This window comes from Microcebus murinus, chromosome 3 (genome assembly GCF_040939455.1).
Source record: "Microcebus murinus isolate Inina chromosome 3, M.murinus_Inina_mat1.0, whole genome shotgun sequence".
Taxonomy (NCBI): Eukaryota; Metazoa; Chordata; class Mammalia; order Primates; family Cheirogaleidae; genus Microcebus; species Microcebus murinus.
In genome coordinates, this window is record NC_134106.1 from 36,500,164 (window position 1) to 36,526,880 (window position 26,717).

The 26,717-nt window shown below is 38.1% G+C and overlaps 1 protein-coding gene across 1 annotated transcript in view; it reads left to right on the forward strand.

The window, feature by feature from the left end:
* Positions 1–26,717, forward strand: part of CAMKMT (calmodulin-lysine N-methyltransferase) — a 369,799-nt gene that overhangs the window by 328,384 nt on the left and 14,698 nt on the right. Inside the window, exons 8-9 of the mRNA XM_012756186.3 lie at positions 15,957–16,031; positions 24,332–24,395. Coding sequence (XP_012611640.1) covers positions 15,957–16,031; positions 24,332–24,395 — 139 coding nt within the window. The remainder of the gene's footprint in view (positions 1–15,956; positions 16,032–24,331; positions 24,396–26,717) is intronic.

A 26,717-nucleotide genomic window follows, 5' to 3' on the forward strand; every position in this document is an offset into this window, starting at 1 on the left:
CACTCTTATTTAAGGTTATAGAATTAATTTTATTAATGAATAATGTTTTTGCCTAAAATATTTCACTAAGCTGCTATTTTAGTTCAACTTGTATTATTCAGTTCAATTCAATAAAATGTAATCTAGTGTATGCTATGTGTAAGGCACTGTGATAAGCTCTTTAGGGGTTCTAAGAATGAGTAAGGTGAGGTTTCTGACTTTAGGAAGTTCAAGGTTTCCAGACAAGAGAAAGACACTTCCCCAGCTACCAAGATACAAGACAGAGTCTGCTCTAATTGAGTTCATTATGCTATGTGAGTATAAAGAGATCAGCCATTTAAGGTGGAAGGATCTGAGAAAGCTTCAAGAAGGAGGTGGCCATTCAGCTGTGACCTAGTAAATTAAAAGCAATGAAAGAAAAGCAGTTGAAGTGAGCATTCCAGATATAAAAAGCAGGGAGGAAGTAATCAAAGATATAGAAGTAGAAAAGATATTTCCAGGCATATTGAGTGATTTGTGATGAATAAAGAGAGACTAGAGGCACACAGACCAGTTGAGAAGTCATCACCTTGGGGTTGAGGGGCAGTGAATGGGACATGGACATGAAGGTGTCAGGCAAAGTTCTATTTCCTGATCTGGGTGGTGGTTACAAGGGTGTTGTGTTTCATGTGGCTTATTGTTTAATGTGTCTGTATTTTATTTTAACAAGGGCTTTTTGATTTTGAAAAAGCCATTTCAGTAGTTCCAGAGAGAGAGAAAGAAGTAGTCCAGGCTTGAATGAGAGTGAAAAATGGTGAGCAAACATGGGGCCATTCCACAGAAGTGACTGTATGTGGGCTGCAAAGAAAACAGGCAGAGTAAGAGATAGCAGTTTGGAAATTGCTACCTTGGAGGTTGTTGTAGAATAAATATGTGATAATAACTAAAAGAGGTTAGAAATAAAAGTTCAAATCTCAGAAAAATGTTGTGCTAGAAGATATGGAATCAAAATCAAGAGATAAGAGCATAACTATGGAAATTGGGAAGTCAGAAGAGAAGATGGCCAAAGACAGATTCTTGGAAAATGTTTGTGTCAGGAGCAGTAAAAGGGGCCATAAAAAGAACTGGAGAGCCATTTAGATGACTCTGGGCCCTGTGGTAAAACACCACTCCTTCATGGAAGAGTTTCCAGGAGAGAGTAGTCAGCTGCTGCAGGTTGCTGAAGGTCAATCAGATTGCAGAGCAATTCCAATGACTGTTGGGAGAAAGGTCGTATCACAGGGGCAAGTGGGGCAGTGAGAACATCTACATACTCAAAAATGCTGGGTGTAAAGGGACAGAGAGACGTAGTATGCATACTAAGAGGAAGCTAACTTGGAAGAGTTGAGCATTTGAGCAGACAAGTCAGTACAGCCAACAAAGAGGAAGCACATGAAGGTAAGAAAAGGGAATATTGGATGGGGCAAGGACTGAGAGCAATGCTTCTCAGTGTGGTCCCCAGAACATCAGCATCACTTGGGCACTTGTTAGAAATGCAGGTTCCCAGGCCCTACCCAAACCTGTTGAATCACAAACTCTGGGGTTGAAGCCCAGCAATCTGTATTCTGTCAGAATCTCTGAGAATTCTGATGTGAAAGCTTGAAAACCACTGACCTAGAGGGAAGAGAAAGGTATAGTTTTATCCAGCACACAAGCCAGGGAGCTTGTCACTGACAGGAAGAGTGACTCTACTTCCTTTTAGGATAGAGGAAAGGATGAAGAAGAGGGGAAAGATGACATCAGAAAGCTTCAGGCTCTCAGGTCATCTGCTGAGAACAAAGACCTGGGATATTTGGGAGGCTCAAAACATGGATGTGTTCATCCCAGCCTCCAAACCCTTGCCTCTGCTTTAGACTAAGTTGTTCTCCCTCTTCCTCATTTCCCGTCCAAACCCTGCCTGTAAGATCACATACAGTTCTACCTTCTTCAACATGTCCAGTCCACAGTGATCGCATCTTTCCCTGAAAATAAGCCCTACCCATAAAATAAGCCCTAGCAGGATTTCTAAGCATTTGCGCAATATAAGCCCTACCCCGAAAATAAGACCTAGTGATGGGCGTGGCTAAGCAGCATATCTGCACAACCCATGCATTTCGTCTCAGAGAGGTAAAGAAGATGAGCAGCCCTTCTCATCTGCCCCATCATGACAGCTGCTATCCCAGAGGTGACCGGAAAGGTGCAGGCAACCCCACCAACAAGGTCTGCTCCCCCTGTCAGGTCCCCAGCCATCCTGTGCGTGCTGCAAGCTGAGGCTTTGACGGGAAAATAACACATCCCCTGAAAATAAGCCCTAGGGTGTCTTCTTGAGGAAAAATAAATATAAGACCCTGTCTTATTTTCGGGGAAATACAGTAGTACCTTGCTTGCGTTCGAGTGTTTTGTCTTCCAAATATGAGTGTATATTCCCTTCGACTATTAAAATTTTGTTGCTCTAGGCACATGTCCTTATTGAACTGCTGTTCACAGCATCCTGTGGGGTTTCAATGACATTTTATATGTAGATGACTCACAAGTTAGCAAGTCAACAGATTGGTATCCCCTTTCATTCTCAGTTTTCAGTTCTAGATTTGGATGGTATACTTTTCCCCAAGTGTCTAAAACTCTTTATTATAGAGGCTTCTATTATACGGCATTTTAAAATTCTATAAAAGATCAGGGAAAATGGAGAGGCAAGTGGCAAATAGGGAATCATCTGGTAGAAGAGAAGTGATTACCAGTTTATGTAAACACTGTAAGTGACTTGAATGGGCCCTCTGCAAGGGTGAGCTGTGCCAACATAGAATTTGAGAAATGAAATGAAAGAAACCGTGGGAAAGGCTACTGGGATCTTCTGTAAAGAAGAATACCCATAATATCCACACAAAGAAAACGACTGCCTTCCCTACTGCTGGTAAGATAGCCTATTTTTGAAGAAGTTTAAGTTCCTTATATGTAGCAACCATGATCAAGAATTTTATCAGTATACTACTTTTGCTAATACGCAAGAAATTGCCTTTTAACAGTAAAGTTTAAAACCATGATTCATTCCCCTACAATAAGAGGTCTAACAATATAAAGATACACAAATAAATATTAATCATGGGAATATGACAAAAGAGAATTCTTTAAATCTTTATAGGGAGAGTTATCTGGGATCACTACAATGAAATACAAATTAGATCGAACCTGCTTGACATTAGGTTTTATTACAAACTTGAAACATGGACTTTCTACTTGAGAAATTATCTTAGTGTGAGTTTTACCATCCTATCAGAAATTGACTTGGTTTTGTGTTTCAGGTTGGAACCCCAAACTCAAAGCCAGAATGAAAGGACATGAGTTAGTGCAAGAGTAAGGGAAGGGAAGCTAATATTTGTTGAGTATCTATAATGTGCTTTCATATGCCCTGTCTCATTCAATTCTTAGTCCAGCAATGCGACTGTTACTGTCTCTTTTATACAGCTGAGGACAGTGATACTGACAGCACCTCCCAGCCTCACTGGCTTGTAAGTGGTGGAGCTGGTATTTGAACTCAGAGCTATCTAGCTACAAAGCCCATGCTTTCTTTCTGATATCCTATACCTGTTAAACTTACCAGGTTTGGCATGTCTGTAGCTGTTAAGATTTTGCTAAAGCATGGGGAATTTTGTAATGATTATTGGTTTTATGATATTTCTATCTGTAAAATTGTACTTTGTAATGAATTTTGAGCAGAAATATGATTTTAATGTTGTGAGGAGATAAAATGGAGACAACATAAATTTTACTTTGTTGTCAATATAATTACTAGTAGCATGTTGACATGATTTAGATGTTTGGTAGAATCACCCTTTACATGTCTTTACCTATGAATGTTATACCTTAGATTGTAAAACTTACATAGGTCAGGGGTCTAGTTATATATGTATGTACCCTGCTCTTTTTCAGGAAGCATTTTCTGGCTGGGTGAGGTGGCTCATCACATCTGTAAACATAGCAGTTTGGGAGGCTGAGGTGGGAGTATCACTTGAGCCCAGGAGTTTGAGACTGCAGTGAGCTATGATCGTGCCACTGCACTCTAGCCTGGGTGACAGAGAGAGACCCTGTCTCTTAAAAAAAGAAAAAATCATTTTCTGTTTTTTAAGACAGTCCTGTTATGGTAAAATTGATGTTCAATAAACTGTATGTATTACTTTATACATTTTGAAATTTGTATACACCCTTAAAACTATCACCACAGTCAAGATAATGAACACATTCATCACCCTGAGAAGTTTCCTCTTGTTCCTTTGTAATCTCTCCTTTCTGCTTCTTGAAGGTTCCTTCCTCCATAGGAAACCACTAATTTGCTTTCGCTCAGTAGTTTATATTTTCTAGAGTTTTAAATAAATGGAATCATTCAATTGGTGCTTTTTTAAGTCAATATTCTTTCAGTCAGTAAAATTATTTTGCAATTCACCTATGTGGTTGCATCTATCAGTAATTCCTTCCTTTTTATTACTGAGTAGAATCCCATCATATGAATATACCACAGTTTGTTTACCCTTTCACTCACTGATGAACTTTTCAGTTGTTGCCAGAGTTTGGCTATTGCAAATAAAGCTGTTATGAACATTTATGTACAATATGGATATACAGATACAGGCTTTGTGTGGATATATGCTTTCTCTAGGGTAAATACTGAAGAGTGGAACACAGAGATCATACAGTGGCATATATTTAACTTTTTAAGAAACAGGCCAAACTAATTTTGAAAGTGGTTGTACTATTTTATATTCCTATCAGCAGTGTCGAAGAATTCCATTTTCTCCACACCCTTACCAACACTCAATGTGGCCAATCTAATAAATGTATAATGGAGTTTTAATGTGAATTTCCCTAATGACCAATGATGTTGGGTATCTTTTTGTGTGATTTTTTGCAATTCATATACCTTCTTTGGTGCAGTGTTTGTTCAAATGCTTTGCCTATTTTTTTAAAAATTGGGTTGCTTGTTTTCTTATTATTGATATACTCTGAGAGTTCTTTATATGTTCTGGGTATACGCTCTTTATCAGATACTATATAGGGTTTGCAAACATTTTCTCACATCCTATGGCTTGTCTTTTCATTCTTCTCACAGTGTCTTTCAATGTGCAGAAGTTTTTAATTTTAATGAAGTCTAATTTATCAATTTGTTCTTTTATGGATCTTTAAATCTTGTGTATATCTAAGAAATCTTTGCTTAACTGAAGGTTACAAGGATTTTTCTCCTGTATTTTTATCCACAGTTTTATAGTTTTATGTTTTACATTTAGATTTATGATCCATTTTGAGTTGATTTTTGCACATGGTGTATGATATGATTTTTTTTAAAATATGGATATCTGATTGTTAAAACACCATTTATCCTTTGCCCACTGAATTGCCTCCATTTATTTAGGTCTTATTGTCTCATCTTTTGTCAGAATTGTCTCTGTATTTCATATTTTTATGCTATTATAAATGATATGGTTTTTATGCTATTACAAATAGTATGGAATTAGAAATTTCTCTTCGCACTTATTTATTGCTTATATAAAGAAACAATTGATTCTTGTATATCAATCTTGTATCCTGCAAGCCTGTTAAACTCACTTATTCTAGTAGCTGTTTTTGTACTATGGTTACCCTTTGGATGTTCTACATAGATGATTGTGTTGCCCACTAATAAATACAATTTTACTTCTTCCTTACTAATCTAAAGACATTTTTTCTTCCTTGCCTTATTTGGCTGGCTAGAATCTTTGCAATATTGAATAGTGAGAGGAAACATCCTTTGCTTCTTTTTCTTTTTTTTCTTCTTTTTTTTTTTGTTTTGAGACATGATCTCACTCTGTTGCCCAGGCTAGAGTGCAGTGGTGTCATCATAACTCACTGGAACCTCAAACTCCTGGGCTACAACAATCCTCTTGCCTTAGCCTCTTTTTTTTTTTTTTTGTACAGGCAGGAGTCTTGCTCTTGCTCAGGCTGGTCTTCAACTCCTAGCCTCCAGCAATCCTCCCACTTTGGCCTTCCATGCCCAGTGTTTCTGATGTTAGGGAGAAAGCGTCAGGTCGTTCACCATGAAGTATGATGTCAACTATAGGATTTTCATAGATGACCTTTTTCAGGTTGAGGAAGTTCCTTCCAAGCATGCTGAGAGTTTTTATCAGGAATAGATGTTGGACTTTGTCAAATGCATTTTTATACTTATTGAGATGATAATATGATTTTTCATCTTTAGTTTGTTATAATAATATGACAGATTATATTGATCAATTTTTATTTTATTTATTTATTTTTTTATTTCAGCATATTATGGGAGTACAAATTTTAAGGTTTCAAATAATGCCCTTACCCCACCTCCCCCCCCAAGTCTGAGCTTCAAATGTGACCATCCCCCAGATGGTACACATCTCACTCATTATGTACGTATATACCCACCCCCCCACCTGCCCAATACCCAATTAATGTAGTTCCTGTGTGCCCACTTAGGTGCTGCTCAGTTAATACCAGTTTGCTGGTGAGTATATGTGGTGCTTGTTTTTCCATTCTTGGGATACTTCACTTGGTAGTATGGGTTCCAGCTCTATCCAGGAAAATGCAAGATGTGCTATATCACCATTGTTTCTTAGAGCTGAATAGTACTCCATGGCATACATATACCACATTTTATTAATCCACTCATGAATTGATGGGCACTTGGGTTATTTCCACAGCTTTGCAATTGTGAATTGTGCTGCTATAAACATTCGAATGCAGGTGTCTTTTTTGTAGTGTCATTTGATCTTTTGGGTAGATGCTCAGTAATGGGATTGCTGGATCAAATTGTAGATCCACTTGTATCACTTTAAGGTATCTCCATATTGCTTTCCCTAGAGGTTGAACTAGTTTGCAGTCCCACCAGCAGTGTAGGAGTGTTCCTCTCTCTCCACATCCATGCCAACATCTATTGTTTTGCGACTTTTTGATAAAGGCCATTCTCACTGGAAATAAGTGATATCTCATTGTAGTTTTGATTTGCATTTCTCTGGTGATTAGAGATGTTGAACATTTTTTCATATGTTTGTTAGCCATAATTCTGTCTTCTTTAGAAAAATTTCTGTTCATGTCCTTTGCCCACTTTTTGATAGGGTTGTTTGATTTTTTTCTTGCTGATTTTCGTGAGTTCTAAGTAGATTCTAGTTATCAGCCTCTTATCAGATGTGTAGGATGTGAAAATTTTCTCCCATTCTGTATGTTGTCTGTTTACTTTCATGACTATTTCTTTGGCTGTGCAGTAGCTTTTTAGTTTGATCATGTCCCATTTATTTTTGTTGCTGCTGTGATTGCCTTTGGGGTCTTCTTCATAAATTCTTTGCCTAGGCCAATGTCTAGGAGAGTGTTTCCAACATTTTCTTCTGGAATTCTAATAGTTTCTTTCATACCTAGGTTTAAGGCTGATATCCAGCATGAGTTGATTTTTGTGAGAAGTGAAAGGTGTGGATCCTGCTTCAGCTTTCTACAAGTGGCTATCCAGTTTTCCCAGCACTATTTATTGAAAAGGGATTCTTTTCCCCAGTGTATGTTTTTGTCTGTTTTGTTAAAGATTAGATGGCTATATGAGTATAGTTTTATATCAAGGTTCTCAGATATATTGATCAATTTTTAAATGTTAAATCAAACTTATACCCTAGGATAAACCTCACTTGATCATGATGCACTACCATATATATGTTCATATGTGTATTATAGATAACTTTAGGTATATATAAATAATATATATTTATATAGTTCTTATTATCCTCTTAATATCTATAAAATCTGTAGTGATGCCATCTCTCTTATTCATGGTATTGGCAATTTATGTATTCTCCCTTTTTTCCTGATCAGTCTGGTTAGGAGTTTATCAATTTTAATGACCTCAAATAACCAGTGTTTGATTTCATTGATTTTTTCTGTATTATTTTTCTGTTTTCTATTTCCTTTATTTCTGCTGTAATCTTTACTACTACTGTTTTTTCTGGTTGTGTTGGGTTTAAATTATGCTGCTTTTTCATGTTCATTTAGCTAGAAACCTAGTTCACTGATTTGAGACCTTTCTTTTTTAATATAAGCATTTAGTGCTATTAATTTTCTTCTAAATACTGCTTTACTGGCAGCCCATAAATTTTGATACATTGTATTTTTATTTTCATTCAATTCAAAATACTTTTCAATTTCTGTTTTCATTTCTTCTTTGGACCCTAGATTATTTAAAAGTATATTATTTATTTTCCAAATATTTGAAGATTTTACAGACAATCTTGATTTTTAATTTATTATTGATTTCCAATTTAATTCCATTGTGGTCAAGGAACATATTTTTTGTATGACTGGAATCCTTTTAGTTTATTAAGACTTATACTATGGCCCAGAATAGGTATATCTTAGTAAATGCTCTTTTTGAAAAGACTATGTATTCTGCTATAGTTGGGTAGAGTATTCTATAATTTCCATTAAGTCAAGTTGGTTGATAGTGTTGTTTAAGTCATCTATAGCTTCACTTATTTTCTGTCTACTTGTTCAGTCAATTACTGAGAAAGGAATATTGAACTTTCTGACTATAATTGTGGCTTTGTCTATATTTCCTTGTCATTGTGGTTCTATCCACTTGGGCTTCATGTATTTGAAGTTCTATGATTCAGTACATAAACGTTTAGAATTGTTAAGCCTGCTCTGACCCTTTAACATTATATAGTGACCTTCCTCGTTCCTAGTAATAGTCTTTGCCCTGAAATCTGCTACACCTGATGTTAATAGAGCCACTCCAGCTTACTTTTGACTAGAGTTGCTTAGTGTTATTGTTTTGCATCTTTTTACTTTTAATCCATTTGTGTCTTTATATTTAAAGTGTATTTATTATAAGCCACATATCCTTGGGTCTAGCTTTTTAACCCAAGCTGATACTCTGCCTTTTAATTGTTGTGTTTACCTCACTTTTATTTAGTAGAATTACTGATATAGTTAGATTTAAATCTGTCAATTTGCTATTTGCTTTCTGTTTGTTCTGTCTATTCTTTGTTCCTCTTTTCATCTTTTTCTGCCTTCTTTGGGATTAAATGAGTTTATTATTTTGTTTTATCTCCTTGGTTGGTTTATTAGCTGTAACTCTTTGTTTTTTTAGTAGTTGATTTAAATTTTATAGTATACCTCTTTAATTTATCACAATCTATCCTCAAATGACATACCATTTCATGTATAGCATAAAATCCTTACAATAGGATACTGCCATTTCTCTATTCCCAGCCTTTATGCTACTGTTGTCCTGTCTTTTACTTATGCATGTTATAAACCCCACAATACTTGTTATTTGTTTAACAAGTCAATTATATTTTAAAGATGTTTAAATAATAAGACAAAATCTAATATGTTTACCTACATAGTGCTATTTCTGATTCTTACTCCTTTGTATAATCCATAGTTCCAACCAATATCATTTTTCTTCTGCCCAAAAGACTTCTTCTAACATTTCTTATAGTGAAGATCTGCTAGTGATTAATTCTTTCAGCTTTTTTCTATGTCTGAAAATGTCTATTTCACCTTTTACTAGGTTGACAGGTTTTTTTTTTATCTTTCAGGACTTTAAAGACAATAATCCATTCTTTTCTGACTTCTATATTCTTCACAAGAAATATGCTGTCATCCTTATATTTGTTTTTACATGTCTTTTCCCTCTGGGTGCTTTTCAGATTTTTCTTTCTATCACTGATTTTGGGCAATATAATTATTATGTGCCTTGTAGTTTTCCTCATGTTTCTTCGTGGTTGGAGTTTTTTGAAATTTCTTGATCTGTGGATAAATAGTTATCATTAAATTAGAAAAATTTTCCACCATTACTTCTTCAAACATTTTTTCTGCCTTCCCTTCTCTCCTGTTTTCTGAGGAGTCCAATTACACATATATTATACCACTTAAATTTATCACAAAGCTCATTCACTAATCTTCTTTTATTTATTTTTATTACTTTTTTTCTCTACATATTTCATTTTGGATAGTTTCTATTGCTATGTTTTCAATTTGCCAATCTTTTCTTCTGCACTGTCTAATCTGCTGTTAATCTAATCTGATGTATTTTCTTCTCAGATATTATAGTTTTCATCACTAGAAGTTTGATTTGGGACTTTAAAAAATCTCTTCCATGACTCTACCTGATTTGGGGGATATATTAAATACTATTATGATTACTATTTTAATGCCCTTGTCTGCTAATTCTGACATCTGTGTCAGTTTTAGAATGGGTTCAATTGTTTGATTTGTCTCCTCACTATGAGTTTTATTATTTTCATTATTTGCATATTTAGCTATCTTTGATTGTATACCAGGCATTTTGAATTTAACCATGTTGAGATCTGAACATTTTGGTACTCCTGTAAATGTTTTGAGTTTTGTTCTGGAATACACTTAAGTTACTTTAAAATAGTTTGATACTTTTGTGTCTGCTTTTGAGATTTGTCAGGCAGAACCAGGGTAGCATTTAGTCTAGGGCTAATTATTCTCTACTACTGAGACAAGACCCTTCTGAGGACTCTACCCAATGCCTGTAAATTGTGAGGTTTTCTAATCTGCCTGGTGGAGCAGGGCTATTCCTGGCCCTTTGTGAACACTGGCCCACTCCCCTCCAATCCTCTTGGATGGTTCTTTTTCTAACCTCAAGTAGTTTCCTCACATGCATGCATGAATTAGTTCTCTACAGAATACTCTATAGGGACCATCTGCAGATCTCCAGCATTCTTGCTCTATAAAGCCTTCTTCTAGTCTGTACTCTACCGTGGGAGCTCTAACTGCCTCACTTTCCTCAGACTCACAGTTTTACCTCCTTAGCTCAGGCAGTTCACCTGGTTCTGCCTCATTCTCCCTCTCTATGCTGTGCCTGGAAACTCCCTCAAGGAAGTGCTCTGAGGTAATAGTAGGGCTCATTTCATTTGTTTTTCCTTTCTCAAGGATCACTGTCCTGTGTTGCTGATGTTCAGAATCTTGAAAACTACTGTTTTATATATTTTGCTTACTTTCGTTGGTTGTTTTATGCAAAGGGATAAATGAGGGCCTTGTTACTCCATCTTTGCTGGAAGCAGAAGTCCTCAGAAAGCATTCTAAGTGGCTTTCATATCTAGCTAATCTACATTTCTATTCAGAGGACAACTTAATAATAAGAACCTCTATTTCTTGAGGGTCTTCTGTGTGTCAGGCACTGTGCTGGGTACAGTTATACACAATCTATTCACATAACATATTTATTGAGCAGTTATTGTGTACCAGCGACTGTTCCAAGCATTGGAAATACATCACTGTACCAAACGGATTTTAAGAATCTCTATCCATGTGGTGTTTATATTCTAGAGGGAAAAAGAGAAGAAACAAAATTAACAATTTAGTTATATAGCACTTTAAAGGTTAATGGCTACTATAGAAAAATGAAAAGCAAGATAAGGGATTTCAGAAGTGCTGGACTGAAAAAAAATGATTGCAGTTATAAAGAGGATGGTCAAAGGGGGGGCTCCCTGAGAAGGCAAGGCATTTGAGCAAAGGAAGTGAGGAGTGAGCCATATAGGTATCTGGAGGAAGAGTATTTAGGCAGAATGAGCAGCCAGTATCAAGGCCCTAGGACAGAAGCATGCTTGGTGTACCTAAGAAATCACGAGGTCAGTGTCTTTAGAGAAAAGAGTACAAAGGCGAGAATAATAGGAGATGAGGTCAGTGGTAACCAGGCCTGATTGTATAAGGTCTTATAAGTCATTGCAAAGACACTGGCTTTACTCTGAGTGAAGAGAGGAAAGGCTCATGACCTGACCTATGTTTTAAAAGGATCACTCTGGGTGCTCTCTTGAGCAGAGATTGTAGGATGGCAGGTGGAAGCAGGGAGACCAGTTAGGAGACGAGGCAATAATTTAGATGAGAAGTGATGGTAGTTTAAACCAGGTGGCAGCAGTAGAAATAGAGAGAAGTGGTTGGATTTTGATATATTTAAAGATAGAACTACCTGCATTTCTGGCATATTTAGTGTGGAGCATAAAAGAAAAGATCAGGGATATATTCTAGGTGTTTGGCCTGAGCAACTGGAAAGATAGAATTACCATTAATGAGATAAAAAAGGCTGTGAGTGAGTGAATTTGGGGAGAGATGGTCAGGAATTCAAATTTCGACATGTTAAATTTGAGATGTCTATTAGATATCAAGTGGAAATATTAAAATAGGAAGTCGGAGGTATGAATCTGGAGTTCATGGGAGAGGTTCAGGCCAATGGGTCAAGTGAAATGAAGGCAAAGAACTGACCTGAATTTAGCAAATGTGGAGATCTTTGGTGAGTTTGACAACAGCATTTTTGGTGGAATGGCAGGGCTTGATTGCAGTGGATTTAAGAGACAATGGGAGGAGAAGAATTGGAAACAGAGAGTTTAAGCAACTTTTTCAAGGAGTTTTTCTGCAAAGGAGGAACAGAGAAAGGGCAGTAACTGGAGGGGAAGATAGCGTCAAGAGAGGGTATTTTACAAGGGGAGAAATAACTGCATGTTTGAATACTGATGGAAATAATCCAGAGAGAGGAAAGAGCTGAAAATGTAGGAAAGAGAGAGGAAATTGCTAGAGCCATGTGCTAGAATAGATGAAAGGGGATGCATATAGGATATATGAGTAGGTACTGGCTATAGACAGGAGTACAGATACTTCATCCGTGATAATAGGCAGGAAGGCATAGTATGTAGGTGCAGGTGCTGTCAGGAGCATAAGTGGTGGTGGGAGTTTATGGAAGTTCTCATCTGATTGCTGCAATTTTGACAGTAAAGTAGGAAGCAAGGTCATCAGCTGAAAGTGAGGATGAGGGAGGTAGTGTTAGAATTTTGAAAAGAGAGAAGAAAGTGCAAAATAATGAGCTAGGAGAGTGGGAGACCAAATGGACAAAGGAAATGTAAGTATAACTGCCAGGCATCATTAAGAGTTCACTTGAGGTTCATGGTCATGAATTTAAAGCAAAGCCAGTCAGAATGCTTGTGTACTGTCTCCAGCCACATTTAGTGTACAAGGTGCAGTCACGGATCAGGCTGAGAGCTGGATTTAACAAATACAAGGAAGTAAGAAAGGGACAAGGGAGCAGGGGGTGTTTGCAAGGGAGTAATTAAAATGATAGGCTATGGAATTTAAGCTGGGCAAGAAAGAAAGATAAATATTAGAGAAGAGGGACAGTGAGATAGTGATAGGATCAGCGTGGGCCAGTGGGATTGAAGAATGGTTGGATCAGAGTAACTTCTAGAAGGAGTGAGCTGTGAAAGACCAGAGGGGTTGATCAGAGAGTGGGTTAGGGTTGCAGGAATTGATCAAGACAAGGTCTAGAGCAGTGCTACCCGATGAGTATGCCGTGCACTGGTGCCAGTCTGTGAACTGTATTTTACTGATCTCTAGTGAAGTTAAGTTCAGATATTGAAAGGAAATGTTTAGAAACACTGCTGTAATATCCAAGCATATGATCAGTAGACTTGTTTGGGGATGCATTTGTTTTTTCAGTCTGATTTGCCTACTGATTTGTGATTGTATTTTGCAAAAGTATTGGTCTGCAACAGATTGGATACAAATAAACAAAAACCAGGTCCTTTCCACAGCTGAAGCACTGCCCTTGTGTGCATGACTACGCGTGGGAGTGTCTCCCGGAAGTAGAGGCAAGCTCATTGGAGGAGAGGAGTTAGAAGGACCAGCCCTTTGAATAATAAAATCACCATCATCTGTAGCCTCCAAGATAGAAGGCTGCCTGATTGCACAACTCCAGGGGGTACCATTCTCATTGTATGCTTTGTGAACAATACAACTCCATGTACAGCGTGAACGGTGCTCTTGGAGTGTTCAAGGAGGTGGCCATTGCTATCCCCATTTTACAGATCAGAAAACAAGCTCAGAGAGGTTAAATAATTGCCCAAACTCAGACAGCTTCCAGGGGTAGGAACCAAGATTTGAACCTAGGCGCATCCGTTGTGCTAAAGCTGGACTTCTTCCACAACGCCTCTCTCTCTCTCTCTCTCAGTCACATGCTTGCAGTACGGCCATAAGCCTCGTGAGAACTGGGGGAGATGCCTTTTGGGAATGTGTTGTGGTCCTTGTGACCAAGCCTAGCATTTCAATTTGGTTTAGAGCCACAGCTCGTTACCGCTGCTGTGGTAATCCGCAGCCAACACACCCCTGTCTCCCGGATTTGTCTTTGTTGAACCAAGAGGCTGAAGCACCTCAGGAATACAACATCCAATGTCAGCACAGGCTTTCCTTCACCTTCTGTTCTCGTGCTTTAGTAATTACATGTATATTAAAAGCATGTCCTAAATAGTCATTTGTGGAATGGTAAGTAAGATTGAGTGATTTTAATACTTTTATCTTTTTCTCAAAATTTGTGTGATGGATACATTACTCTGTGATCTGAGAAAGTATAGTCCATTAAGTAGATCTCTATTTTAAACCACCTTGTTCACATAGAAGCTCACAGACTTTCAGGCCTTTGATGAGGCCTGAGCAGGCACACTCTCCCACTTGAGCCTGAGTCCCCGGCGTGCCAGAAGTCTCAGCATTTCCAGAAAAGTTGGTGTTGGTTGTTTCCCACCCTCCCTAGGTACATGAAATTTCTGAGGAACCCAAAAGTAAAGTAAGCATTGATCTCTTAGGGATTTCCTGGTTTCCTTCATTTCTTGCCTTCTAGTGGACCTGGGCAAGTACAATGAGAGTAAAGTTAATTTATAAAGCTCGGCTCTGTGTCACAGGCCCTGTGAACACTGAGGCTATCCACTTCTTCTGGAAGAAGTGCTCCAAGTCCACACTTACACAACACATAGGGTACAGCATTGGATTCAGGGCTCTGTGTGTGTGTGTGGCTCACCAGGCTGCCCCTGGGAAGGCTCGGCCCGTGGCACAGCACAGCTCTGCACACACAGCAAGGAGGCGCTTCGTAGGAATTAGTCGGACCAGTGAATGAACTAACATTCAGTGTGTATGGGTATTTTTGTGGTGATGTGTTTAATCTTTTCTACCTTAAGAAATTCACTAGCATTGATATATGTTAATTATACTGTGTATGAAAAGGATTTTTGGACTGCCTAGAATGAGACTTACTTTTATATTCAAACACATGACTTTTCACTGAGGGAAGATGTAGAAGAAATAAAGAGCCCACCAAAACAAGCCAATATAATGGACAGGGTAGGATATGATCACTCAGTTTAGCTCTAAAGAATCAAAATGGAAAATAGGAGCAGGATTTTGCTTTGAGAAATAGTACTGCAAATCACAATTTTGGTGTGGCAGAGAGATGAACTGTTATAATACCCAAATATGGTAAATGCTAATCATCACAGTTATTAATTGAGAGTAACTTAAAATGTCTTCTTGGGTTTATCATCATAACTAGAGGTTTCAAATGCATGTTATTAATTATTGTTATTAATGTGAGGTTTAAAGTCTCTTCTTATTTTGGAGATTGTCAGTATAGGTGAATTTAAAATATGCTTAACAACAGAACTACCAAATGAAAGTTTCTTCTTCTTTTCTTCCATCTTGACAAATTGCTCATTTCATCAATAAGAAATACAACTGACATGCAAGGCAAGATAGATATACACTAAGTCTCACATCATTTACTTTTTATAAATTTGTATTCCAGTCAGATGGGAAATACCTCGATTTCAATATGTACCTCATTGACGTTAAGGGTCTAGAATCATTCTAATGACTATGGTAAAGATAAGATATTTCTCCCTAGTTTGCTTACAAAAATATATAAAAACTAGCAAAAAGCCTAACTATTGTATTTAAGTAGAGAATTCTTCCTCTTCTAGATTTGAAGACTAAAATATAGAAGACAGTTACATCCTACTTTTTTTAATTATACCTTTTGAAATAATTTGTATATACCTTTTAAATAATTTCAAGTGCCACAAAAAATAATGTTAATAGCTCAAAATCAAAAGTTAAAAAAAAACCCTAAGTATAATTTTTAAAATCTTTTTCTCCTCAAGCGTTTTACGATGGGATAATGAGACAGATGTCTCTCAACTGGAAGGACATTTTGACATTGTTATGTGTGCTGACTGGTAAGTACATAAAAATCATAAAACTCCTGTTAGAAAAAATAGCTTTGCTGGAGTAATTGGGCTGTACTGCTTTGCTGACGGCTAAGCAAAGTCAACAAATGAAGCACAAAGCCACCTTAACCTCAACAAATTAATATTCATCTCCATGTGACAGTTATAAGGTAGTCTTCTATCACACAGTAACTTCTACCACATTATTTCCCAAAGATTGATTTTGAGAAGCATTTCCATTTTCTGGAATTGCCTCTGTTTCATGCTTGACGTATCAGTAAATGGACGACTTAGGCAAATTGCAAATAATTATGGCTCGGAGAGGAATAGTCTGGAGAAAAAGGAGTTTATCAACACAAACAGCTCAATTAGCTTACTTCTTAGGAGAGATATGACTATTGATATAAGGGAATATGTATATGTGTACACACATATATACTCTCCAGCAAATAAACATATCTTTGGAATATCTTTGGGGAAATGGCTTTTCTTAAAATGTATATTTGCTATCTAATGTTTTCAGTGTATCCAATTATCATATTTAATTATACATAAAACAAATATTATAAAATGACATTTTATTCTTATGCAAATAATAGCATTATAATCTCTGACAGGTGCCTGCTTTTTAAAAATAATTTACATTAGATATTGTATCTTTTATTTTAGCCCAATCTACGTATTCGTTAATGAAAGTCTGATCCTAAGTTACAGGATAAACATGCATCATAATTATTTCAGCTTACGGGAAACATTGACAATTCACAAGTGTTTCACCTGTCAGTAGTAAGATCTCGTTTGTAGTTTTATCATGATCTTTATTATGACACTTCAGCTTTGAAAACACAAGTTCAGTTTCTGAAGTCCTATTATTACATATTGATAAGTCCAATCATAAGATCCAGAACTCAGAGAAGACTCCCTAGAGGAGAATTGAATGGAATTTTCAGGAAGTAGGTTTTTCTATTATTATTATTTTAATGAGATTTTTAATGGATAACTTTGCTTCAGACGTCAATGGAATGAGGTTTGCCTTATTTTTTCTCTTCTGAAAAAAACTTCTCAAGGAAAAATGACTATTTTGTTCTATTTTTTGCTGAGGGTTTCTAGTTTCTTATGGCCCTTTTAGTCTTTTTGCACCTGATTTCAGAAAGCCCTCTTCCAAAATGGGAGAAAGCTAGATGTCTGACTAATCATTGGTAATGTGCCTCAATTCTGTCTCCCTCATCTAATCAAAAATAAGGAGCTAAAACCTCACCGTATGATTTGAGCAAGTAATTTAGTAAATGCCTTTCCTCACCAAATATGAGAAGGAATCCTCCAGGTTTCATTGCACAGATGAAGATAATGCTGGCAGGATTAGATCAGATTAAGCATGAAAGTCAGATCAGAGAGCAGCGGCAAGAGGGAAGGGGGCAGTGTCTTCTTGAAGGTTTAGACTGGGGTCACACGCGGATGGGCTCTGATTGTGTGGGGAAGGCAGGTCTGGCCAAGAGATTTAGAGTTAAATTTGTCCCTCACACAAATATCAAAACAGCCTGGCTTTGTCATACCTCGTGTTATGGACACTCACACCATGTCATCCTATTTGTACCAGAGAGGCAAGCAGAGGAAGTAAGATTTAAGCTCTTTTCTGATTAATGTTCTCAGGTTAAAAATAGCCACACAACATGTTTGAAAAACAGTCTTTTTTTTTCCCTAGCTGACAACAGGGTCACGTAGAACTGATATACATAATGCATATTCAGTTTAAGGCTTTCATTATAAATACATAATATAATGCAATATTATATGAACACACACACGGACAGACACATCTGGTGGCTGTGTGAGAATTTATGGCTTCAAGTGAACTAAATACGCCAAGCTTCATTTTATAAATGGCTTTTCAATGCATGAATTGTTGTTAAGTTTTTTTTTTTATCCTGGTGTTGTAAGTGCCAGAACGTCAGCCTGTTTATAATTTCCCATTTGTAAATGTGAAACATTAAGCTACTCTCATTGCGATGCTGATATTATTTCCAAAAGAAATGCTTTGGTAATGGTCTCTCATCATATTCACAGGGATGGGTAAGCTGCTTAGAAACTTAGAAAATACAATAATGTTTATAATATGCACATTGTGCGTATAGTGGCGAAACACAGGATTCCATGAGTTCTTTATGTCCTGTTGGTTTGGTGTTTCTCTATAACAGCCCTGGCATGGATGCTGCTTCTAGGGGCAGGCAGGCAGGCAGACCATGCTGCATTTTTTTAGAATGTCACAGAGGACGAAAAGAAATCTCTCTTTAGACACTACCTCCGAGATGAAACCTGAAATCCTCAGTGCCAGAAAGAGGTGCCACACATAAATAGATCACGGTAAGTCTCACACCATCCTTTAGTCGTTGTCAGCAATGAGATCTGGATTAGGCCACAGGAATATGAAGCAAGAGTCGGAGTTCAAATATTAGGTACATGGATTAAATTCTTATTGAAGCATTTCCAGCAAGGGTGGCATTGTCTGATTCCCTGAATAGCTAACCAGTGGTAATGCTTGATCCCATTTACATGAAAACAAGCTCTATTCACAAACCTATTCCAAACCCACATTGTGGTTCAAGTAAAATGCACATGATTACAACAAGCGGTGATATGTTTATGTTCTTAAATCATTCATATATTCATATATTTACATTCAAACATTCAAAAACCTGTAGGCAGTGGGGGAAATAACTTATTTCCCAGAAGAGACAGTCTCTTAGTTCACAACTAAATGTAGTAGCTCAACTAGATTATAAAATAAAGGGGAAAACTGTGAAAGCTAGTCATTATTCCACTGTTCAGCATTTTTGACAATGAAAAATAGTTTCATGGTTCAGCAGTTCCTAAATAACTTATAAAATGTCAACTTTGAAATAAACAGAAGGAAAAAATAGAGGTACAGCCACACCTGCAAAAGGATGCTGTTGACAAACATCAAAATATTAGAATCTTTAACCACAGGTATAGGAAAAAAAATAAACCCTGCCTATTAAGTTCCTCAGTTGACTTGTTTAATGTTGAGTTTAATATAAGGATTCCTTTCTGCTGGAATGCAGTCCAGCCTGGTCCTTGCTGAGTTTAGAATAGTGAGTGATTGTTAATTTTAAGCCTGCCTTTCCAGACTCCTGTTCAATCACAATATAATCTAAAGGTCTGGAAGTAAGATGTTTTTTATCCAATGAACACTTTCATTCAGTCATTCAGTGTCTGATGGCTCTCCAGTTTATTGTAGCTCTGCAAAAATAGAAATGACTCTGTACGTTTGAATTCTCAAAAGGCTTAGAGAGCGTATCTGAAATGCCACCCATAGCCTGACTGACCCATTGAGCCGGGTCTGCAGGACGTTCGGCACATCTGTGTGCCCGCAGCCCGAGACTGTGGAAAGAAATGAGGGAGAGTGCTGTGGCCTGGAGCACCCCACCTAACGTGACCCTTAGCATTTTCACACCAGCTCTATAGTGTGGATTATGTCTTTTTTTCATCTTTTTTACTTTAAATCATGAAAAAAAAATGTTTGTTTTTAAAGCTGTTTTTGTGAATTTTTTTTTCTCCAAATGGAAATACTATAGGCTCTAGAATTTCTTTGTTTGTTCTAGATGCTGTGATTGTGGAGAGCTCTAAATCACAACGCACAGACCTTTACACCTAAAAAGATCTTTAGCCCAAATATAGTCAGCCCTTTTACATCACATCTGAGAAGATTCAGTCCCACAGAAAATGCATGAGCTGTCCGAGATCTCAAAACGAAAAGGGGAGAGCCAAGTGAGATCGGAATGCAGCATCGCCCTGCGCTCTCACAAAAATCAGCTGATAAATACTGAAGGAGGGCATTCCTTCACTGAAAGTTAAATCTGAAACAGTGAATTTAACTTAGCATGTTTCACCTTGAAAATTACATCGTGGTCTTCCTTTCCATGGATATTGACAGAGAAAAATGTCTCCTCATTCTCTGCACTAATTAATTTCCCTATGAGAGGAATCACAGATGCTCTGCGTTCTGCATAAAATTCCTGATTCTAAGGGAGGTGGTGAAAATAGTCCAGCACCTTTCCTTTGTTGGAAAATCTGTGAGTCAGATCAATGGAACAAAGCAGGTGTTGATGCCACAAGTGAATTACATAGAGGGATGTGTGTGCATTAATGGCCAAACTAGACTGCCAATGTATTTTGATCAGTAACCGAAGAGAGAGTTAAAATGGTATCTCTGTCCCCATCACTGACCCACTCAGTCTTTTTTAAATAGATCCACTTAAGCTACTGCTACTCTCTCAGCCATTAGGACTTATTTAAGGGGTGAATTTTCAGGAGATTATATATCATTCCCACTAAAACACATTGAAATTGCTAATATGGCATACCCTATAAAGTGTTATAAATTCTGCATCAGAGTTAAGTAGAAAAGTGAGCTTGCTTGGAATAAAGATCTATTCAAGAACTACTAATAGAATTACTTTGGGGAAATTGGATTCAGAGTGGTGGGTTAGACAACATTACCTTTCAGATAACTGTGTTTGGAATGTGTGCTGTGTGTTAAGCTGCACTTTCCAGTGAGCTGTGAAGTTAAAATCTTTGTCACCCTTACCAACATTAAGTAGAAATAGTTTTATAAGGGCATGTTTTAAGCTCAGCTGTTTAGGTACTGTTTATTTTTTTTCTAACAATCTTACCAGATGTTAGGATGTGCAGGTATAAACTGAGAGCGGTCCTTTGCTTAAATGCTACATATCTCAACCAGCCGGGTTTCTTATAGGCCTGAGTAGCTGACAGAGATATTTTACCACAGTGATAGTCTTCTTTGAAAAACAAAAACAAAACCAGAATGCTTAATTATTAAAATTTAAGATATTATTACCTCTCTAAAAAATAAGAGATAGAGTCCTGAAGAGAAACTTTTTTCAAAGACTTAGTTATAATTTGATTCCTTTCTCATTAGTCCTTAATGGCTATTAATCACTGTTTAACATGATTTAATGTCACATTTGTGTAACATTTAAATTACATACATTCTGTGCTCCAAGATTTAAGGGCAGTTTTATGAAAGATAAAGTTTTTTCATGGGTGATAATCAGGTTATCCTCAGGATGGATGGAATAGGATAAGATTCCCATCCTAGACGTAGTTTCTAACTCAGGTGAGGAGGATTCTCTTTCCATTGCTCAAAGCACCTTCCATGGGAGAACCTTCCACTAAACCTATGGCACTGAAGAAACCCAAGCACTGACTTGGAAACGTCTCATAATCCGCTGTCCTCACTCCTCTTTCTCAAATGAGAGAATCATTAAATCAGAAGAGAACTACGTCTGGTGAAACATCCTTAACAATATGACTAAAGGAGCGTGCACAACCTGTTTCAGGGTCATTGAAACTAACCCCCTACATAAACCTCTTGATTTCAAGGACTCTGATGATCTGCCAGTCAGTCAGCAAGGAAATGTTCACTGAGCACCGTCTCTGTGCACACTGTGCTGGAACCAGTAAAGCAAAGCATTATAGGATGGAAGCTCCTTGAGGACAGGAGCCTTGTCTTATTCATAGCTTATCCTCAATGCCTAAATTAGACCCTCGTATATATAGGTGCTCAACAGATATTTATCAGTTAATGTATATTATTAACTTGATGCCCACAGAGCCACATAGATGGGCCTTTATTGACAAGGAAACTGAGGTCTCACATGAAGTGACTTGCCCAAGGTCACATAGCAGCAAAGTCAAAGCCAGAACTCTATTGAACCCTGAACCACACTCCTCCCTTGTCTAAGGTATAGGTCCACACTGCCACCTCCTGTGAGGGAGAACAGCAGCCCTCCTACTGATGGCTGATACCCTTGGCTCAGAGAAGGATGAAGCAGGTCCACAGAGTAGGTAATACTTACCTGTGATGCTGTGTGAGGAGCGGGGAGGCCAAATCAGAAGGAGCAACCTGCAGCATCAGAAATGGGAGTAGGGAGTCTCACTTAGGCCCCTCCTAGGTTGGCTTAGGCACAAGGTTGTTGGGTGTTCTGGCTTAAGATGTAATAGACCCACTGCTAGAGGAGAAATCCAAATTGTGAATGGAATGGTTTTCCACATTAATTCCCAAACAAATGTACTTGGCATTGTGTTATGGGTTAAGATGTCTCTTCAAAAGTAGTTCTGCTGCCCTCACTTTTTAAAAAGATGTCATTGTCAATTTTTACTAAATAAAAGACAGTCCTCTTTTTGCTTTGCTTTGCAAAAACACAACCTAGAAGTGAAGGCTTTAAAGTTCAAGAATACACTGTCATTGTAATGACCACCTCTATAGCCCAGCTATTCTTCCCCAGGAATCAATCAACCTTTCAGTCTATGGTGTCCTCAGCTCTTTTACAAATGTTGTGAGAGAGGAAAAGAGACACAGAGATGCTCACTGCCTTCAAAAGGCATAGAGTCTGGGTGGGAGGCTAACAGGAATGAAGGAACCCAGGATGCTCCACTTATGGTAGAGCCAGGAGAGATGGCTGTTTATGCAGGTAAACAGGGATGGCTTTCTAGACCAACCTGGCCTAACTCCAGTCATCTGCTGACCTAACCCTGTCACTTCCCCTCTTCTATGCATTACTTCATGCTCTGTACCCATGTGAGAGGTGGTACAGAGCAACAGCTCAGACAAGCCGTGTGGCACAGATGTGAATCCCAGCCTGCTGATTGGTAGCTGTGTGGCTCCAAACCACTCTATGCCTTAGTTTCCCTAGCTGTAAAATGTGGACAATAATAATCACAATAACAATGATAACTACCTCCTCAGACTGATGTGATGATTAAATGAACCAACCCATGAAAAGCGCTTAGAAGGTACCTGGTACCCAGTATTCAGCTCAGTGAATGTTAACTGTGTTGTTATTAAAATGTGTGTGTGTCTCTGACATTTGTACATAATGTGTGTACTGTGTCTGACTCACCTCCTTATTATATTGTAACCTCTGTAAGGAAAGGAATAGTGTCCCCTTCTTCCTCATCTCTGGATTGCTTTTCAGTGCTGTATATGCATGGCTATATATGCCATGGCTTTGGCAACCAGACATCTGGATATTCCAGGACTGTTCAGATTTCAAAGATTCAGGTGCAATTTCTGAGTGATATATTTCAGGTGATATATTTCTGCAGAAATATATCAGATCATATATCCCAATATGAGGTTCAGAAAAAGTTGTCTCCACCACTGACTGTCATTGGCAGACTCTAGCAGCTTTTCTTTCTCTTGGCAGATCACATAGAGTGCTCTAGCCATGCATGGAAGCCCTTCTCTAGGGGCAGCCTGACCCCATGGTGCTTGGCAGTCAGCTCGGCTCTGGGTCCCTTTATCTCTAGATGCTTCCACTTGCCCCCACCCCAACCCCACCCACAGAACATTTTCTTGGCTTTGATGAAAATCCAGCTTTCTTAGTCTGTTTTCTGCTGCTATAAAAACATAACCACAGGATAATTTCTAAAGAACAGAAATTTATTTCTCCTAGTTCTGGAGCCTGGTAAATCCAAGTTCAAGGCACCAGCAGGTTCAGTGATAATGCCTACTGAAGACAGGGTCAGAATGACCCAACCAAAGGGTTGACAGAGCAATGAAAGAAATTCTTCAAAGACCAAAGGAAAAAAATGAAAAACCAAAGTGAACTGAAAAAAATTAAAATGGAGGTCAAGGAAGAAAATTCCAGAGTTACCATGGTCTCTACGACATTTTTGGAGCTATACACTCCTAGGTCACTCGTTGAGTCTAACCTCAGTGCTGTTCCTACTCACTAAAAAATCATTACCCCCTGAGATCTGTTCTATGGTTTGGGTGCAGTAGGGTTGGTAGCTTGTTTTACAAGAGTACCCTAACAGCACCCTTGGCGGGCAGAGGATACAGGTAGGTGCATGGGGACTAGGCTCTAATGATGGAAAGTGCCCAAAGCGCTTCCTCCAACCCGATGTCTCCCTCAAACAGCAGTTTAGAAATTGTCCCTTTATGTCTATGGCCATACCATGGCCCAATCTTGTCTGATCTCCAAAGCTAAGCAGGGTTGGGCCTCATTAGTACTTGGATAGGAGAAATTGTCCCTTTAATGTGGCCCACTCATGTGTGAATCCTGGCCCATTGCATGTTGATGACTAGCTCGATAATACTGACCACAATATTTTTTTTCCTCATTGAGTCACTTGAATGGTAGGAAATTATTTCTCTTTTTCAGTGTCAGGTGAACATGTGTCATTAGCCTTGTACTTATCTTCATTAGTATTATTAGACTTGAAAACCCAGTTTAATCTGGATTCTCCTCTTTTCTCAATGTCAGCCTGTTTCTGGACCAGTACAGAGCCAGCCTTGTTGATGCAATAAAGAGATTACTCCAGCCCAGGGTAAGTATGTTTCTATTTTTCTTCTGAACACTGGCTACAGAATAATTAGTCTATGCACAAAGATGGAGAGAGTAATGGAATGGCAGGATTAATGTCCTGTAATACTTTAATACTTATTATGTCCAACTTCAATTGGGTCTTCTGATCTATCAGAGTCTTTCCTAATCATAACTAGGAAACTTCTTACCCTTGGCCTTCTGATAAGAAACACAGTGGGTAGTAGAATAAATGAAACTGCTTCAAAGATAGTGTGAGATTATTTTTATCAAAGAATTTCTTGAGTCTTTTCCTTTGATAATAATATCTTCATATTAAAGTAGAAGTATGATATTGAAAGTTTTCTGTTGACTTCTGTCATTTCTAATCCCTTCAATAGTAACCTTTGTTATTGGGTATTTACTTATTGCAAAAGAATAGTTTTTTCTTTTTATTTCTGTTTATATTAAAGAAAAAGGACTTCAGATGAATCTGTATATTAAAAGTTCTTTGCTTTAAAAGGAAGCCATTATTTACATATTATAAACATTAGGTCACAATGAAACCAAGCATGCCATAAAATATTGTGCACATTTTTACATTTATATATCCATTTATGCCTGTGAGTAAATTACAGAGTTTGTATCCACTCTTATTTTGTTGGGCTGTTATACTAAGCTAGGAGGTCCTGCAGCCTAAACGGAGAGTTAATATACATCTATTTAAAGTAAGAAAACTAGTTTTAAGCTCATGCATTTAAAAAAAATCTTATAAGTACATAAGACTCTTGCTGTGCCATAGGAATTTAAAATAGGTTAACAGTATTAATGTAATCTAAGACAGGAACTCACATTTATCTGAGAAGAATGCAGTGTGTGTGTGCATGTGCACACATGTGTTTTCCAAAGTTTAGTTTTTAAAGTCTTTTTTAAAAGAAGGTTTACTCTAGTCTTCTGACCTCAGAGAGACTTATAGACCAATACCTTTCAATCTTTCTTTTATATCTTTTTCACAGTGAAGGTTCCCAGAGCAATTGGATAATCATCCTTTGCCTTACACTGTTGCTTTTTATTTTGCTATCTCTCTATAGCTCAGAAACTTTAAATAGGCCTCTCAGAGGAGTAACTATAGCTTTATAAATGGCAATCAATTCAATTAAATTGGCCTTCTCAGACTGGGTGAGGTGGCTCATGCCTGTAAGCCTAGCACTTCAGGAGGCTGAGGTGGGAAGATCACATGAAGCCAGGAGTATGAGACCAACCTACACAAGAGCAAAACCCCATGTCTATAAAAATTTTACAAAATTAGCCAGGCGTGGTGGTGTGTGCCTATAGTCCCAGCTACTCAGGAGGCTGAGGCAGAAGGATCACTTCAGCCCAGGAGTTTGAGGTTGCAGTGAGCTATGATGATGCCACTGCACTCTAGTCCAGGCAATAGAGCAAGGTCCTGTCTTAAAAAAAAGATTTTTTTTGGCTTTCTCTGTTTCTCCCGTGAAGTGAGTGTTAGGTCTTGAGGCAAGGAAGGGGCATATCCTAAGCTGTTGATACCCGCTGCATGGTTGAGTAGGCAGCCCAAGTTGAAGGCAAAAGATAGAATTTTGGGCCTCTTCATCCCCCTGTTAGCTTTGGGTGATTCTTGTGAGCATTTGCAAGACCATATTTTCAGGGAGGGCACTGAGATTCTTGGGTATAAAGGCCTCTATGAAAATGTATCATACATAAATACAATGCTTTCAAAGACTTCTGGATCTCACACTGTACAAATAGTACTTCACTCATCACCAATACCCCTTCAAAGCCTATTTGTGGCAAATACTTCATTTTGCAGCAGATTTGCATGATTTACCCAGGATCTATTGTAAACCATTTGGATGATGTACAATAGAAAACTGCCCAAGCTATGAACAGACCTAAATGCAGATGGGACTGGAATCTCTAGCAGCTCTTCTGTACTCTCTAATAAACCCTCCCCTGCCCCATCTGAAATGTGGCTCTACACAGCAGCCTTCCTGCTGACAGTCAATACTCAACCTTAGCCCAGAGAAGGATGGGGCAGGGCCCTAGAGTAGGTGGTCTTTACTCATGCTGTGTGAGGAACAGGAAGGCAAATCAGAGGGGCTCACACCAACCTGCAGAATTGAAAATGGGAGGAGGGCCCTCACTAGGCCTGGTGGAACGGCTGATACCCAAGGCTGCCAGGTATTCTAGCCTAAAGTACAAGGGGCCTGCCGTCAGGGGCAATCCCAGTGGTGGATGGTGTGTGGACATGCCAAAACTACTACCTAGGAAGCTCATCCCACTCAGGAGGTCTGAGAAGGCAGGAACTTCCACTCCCTGGGCCTCCACC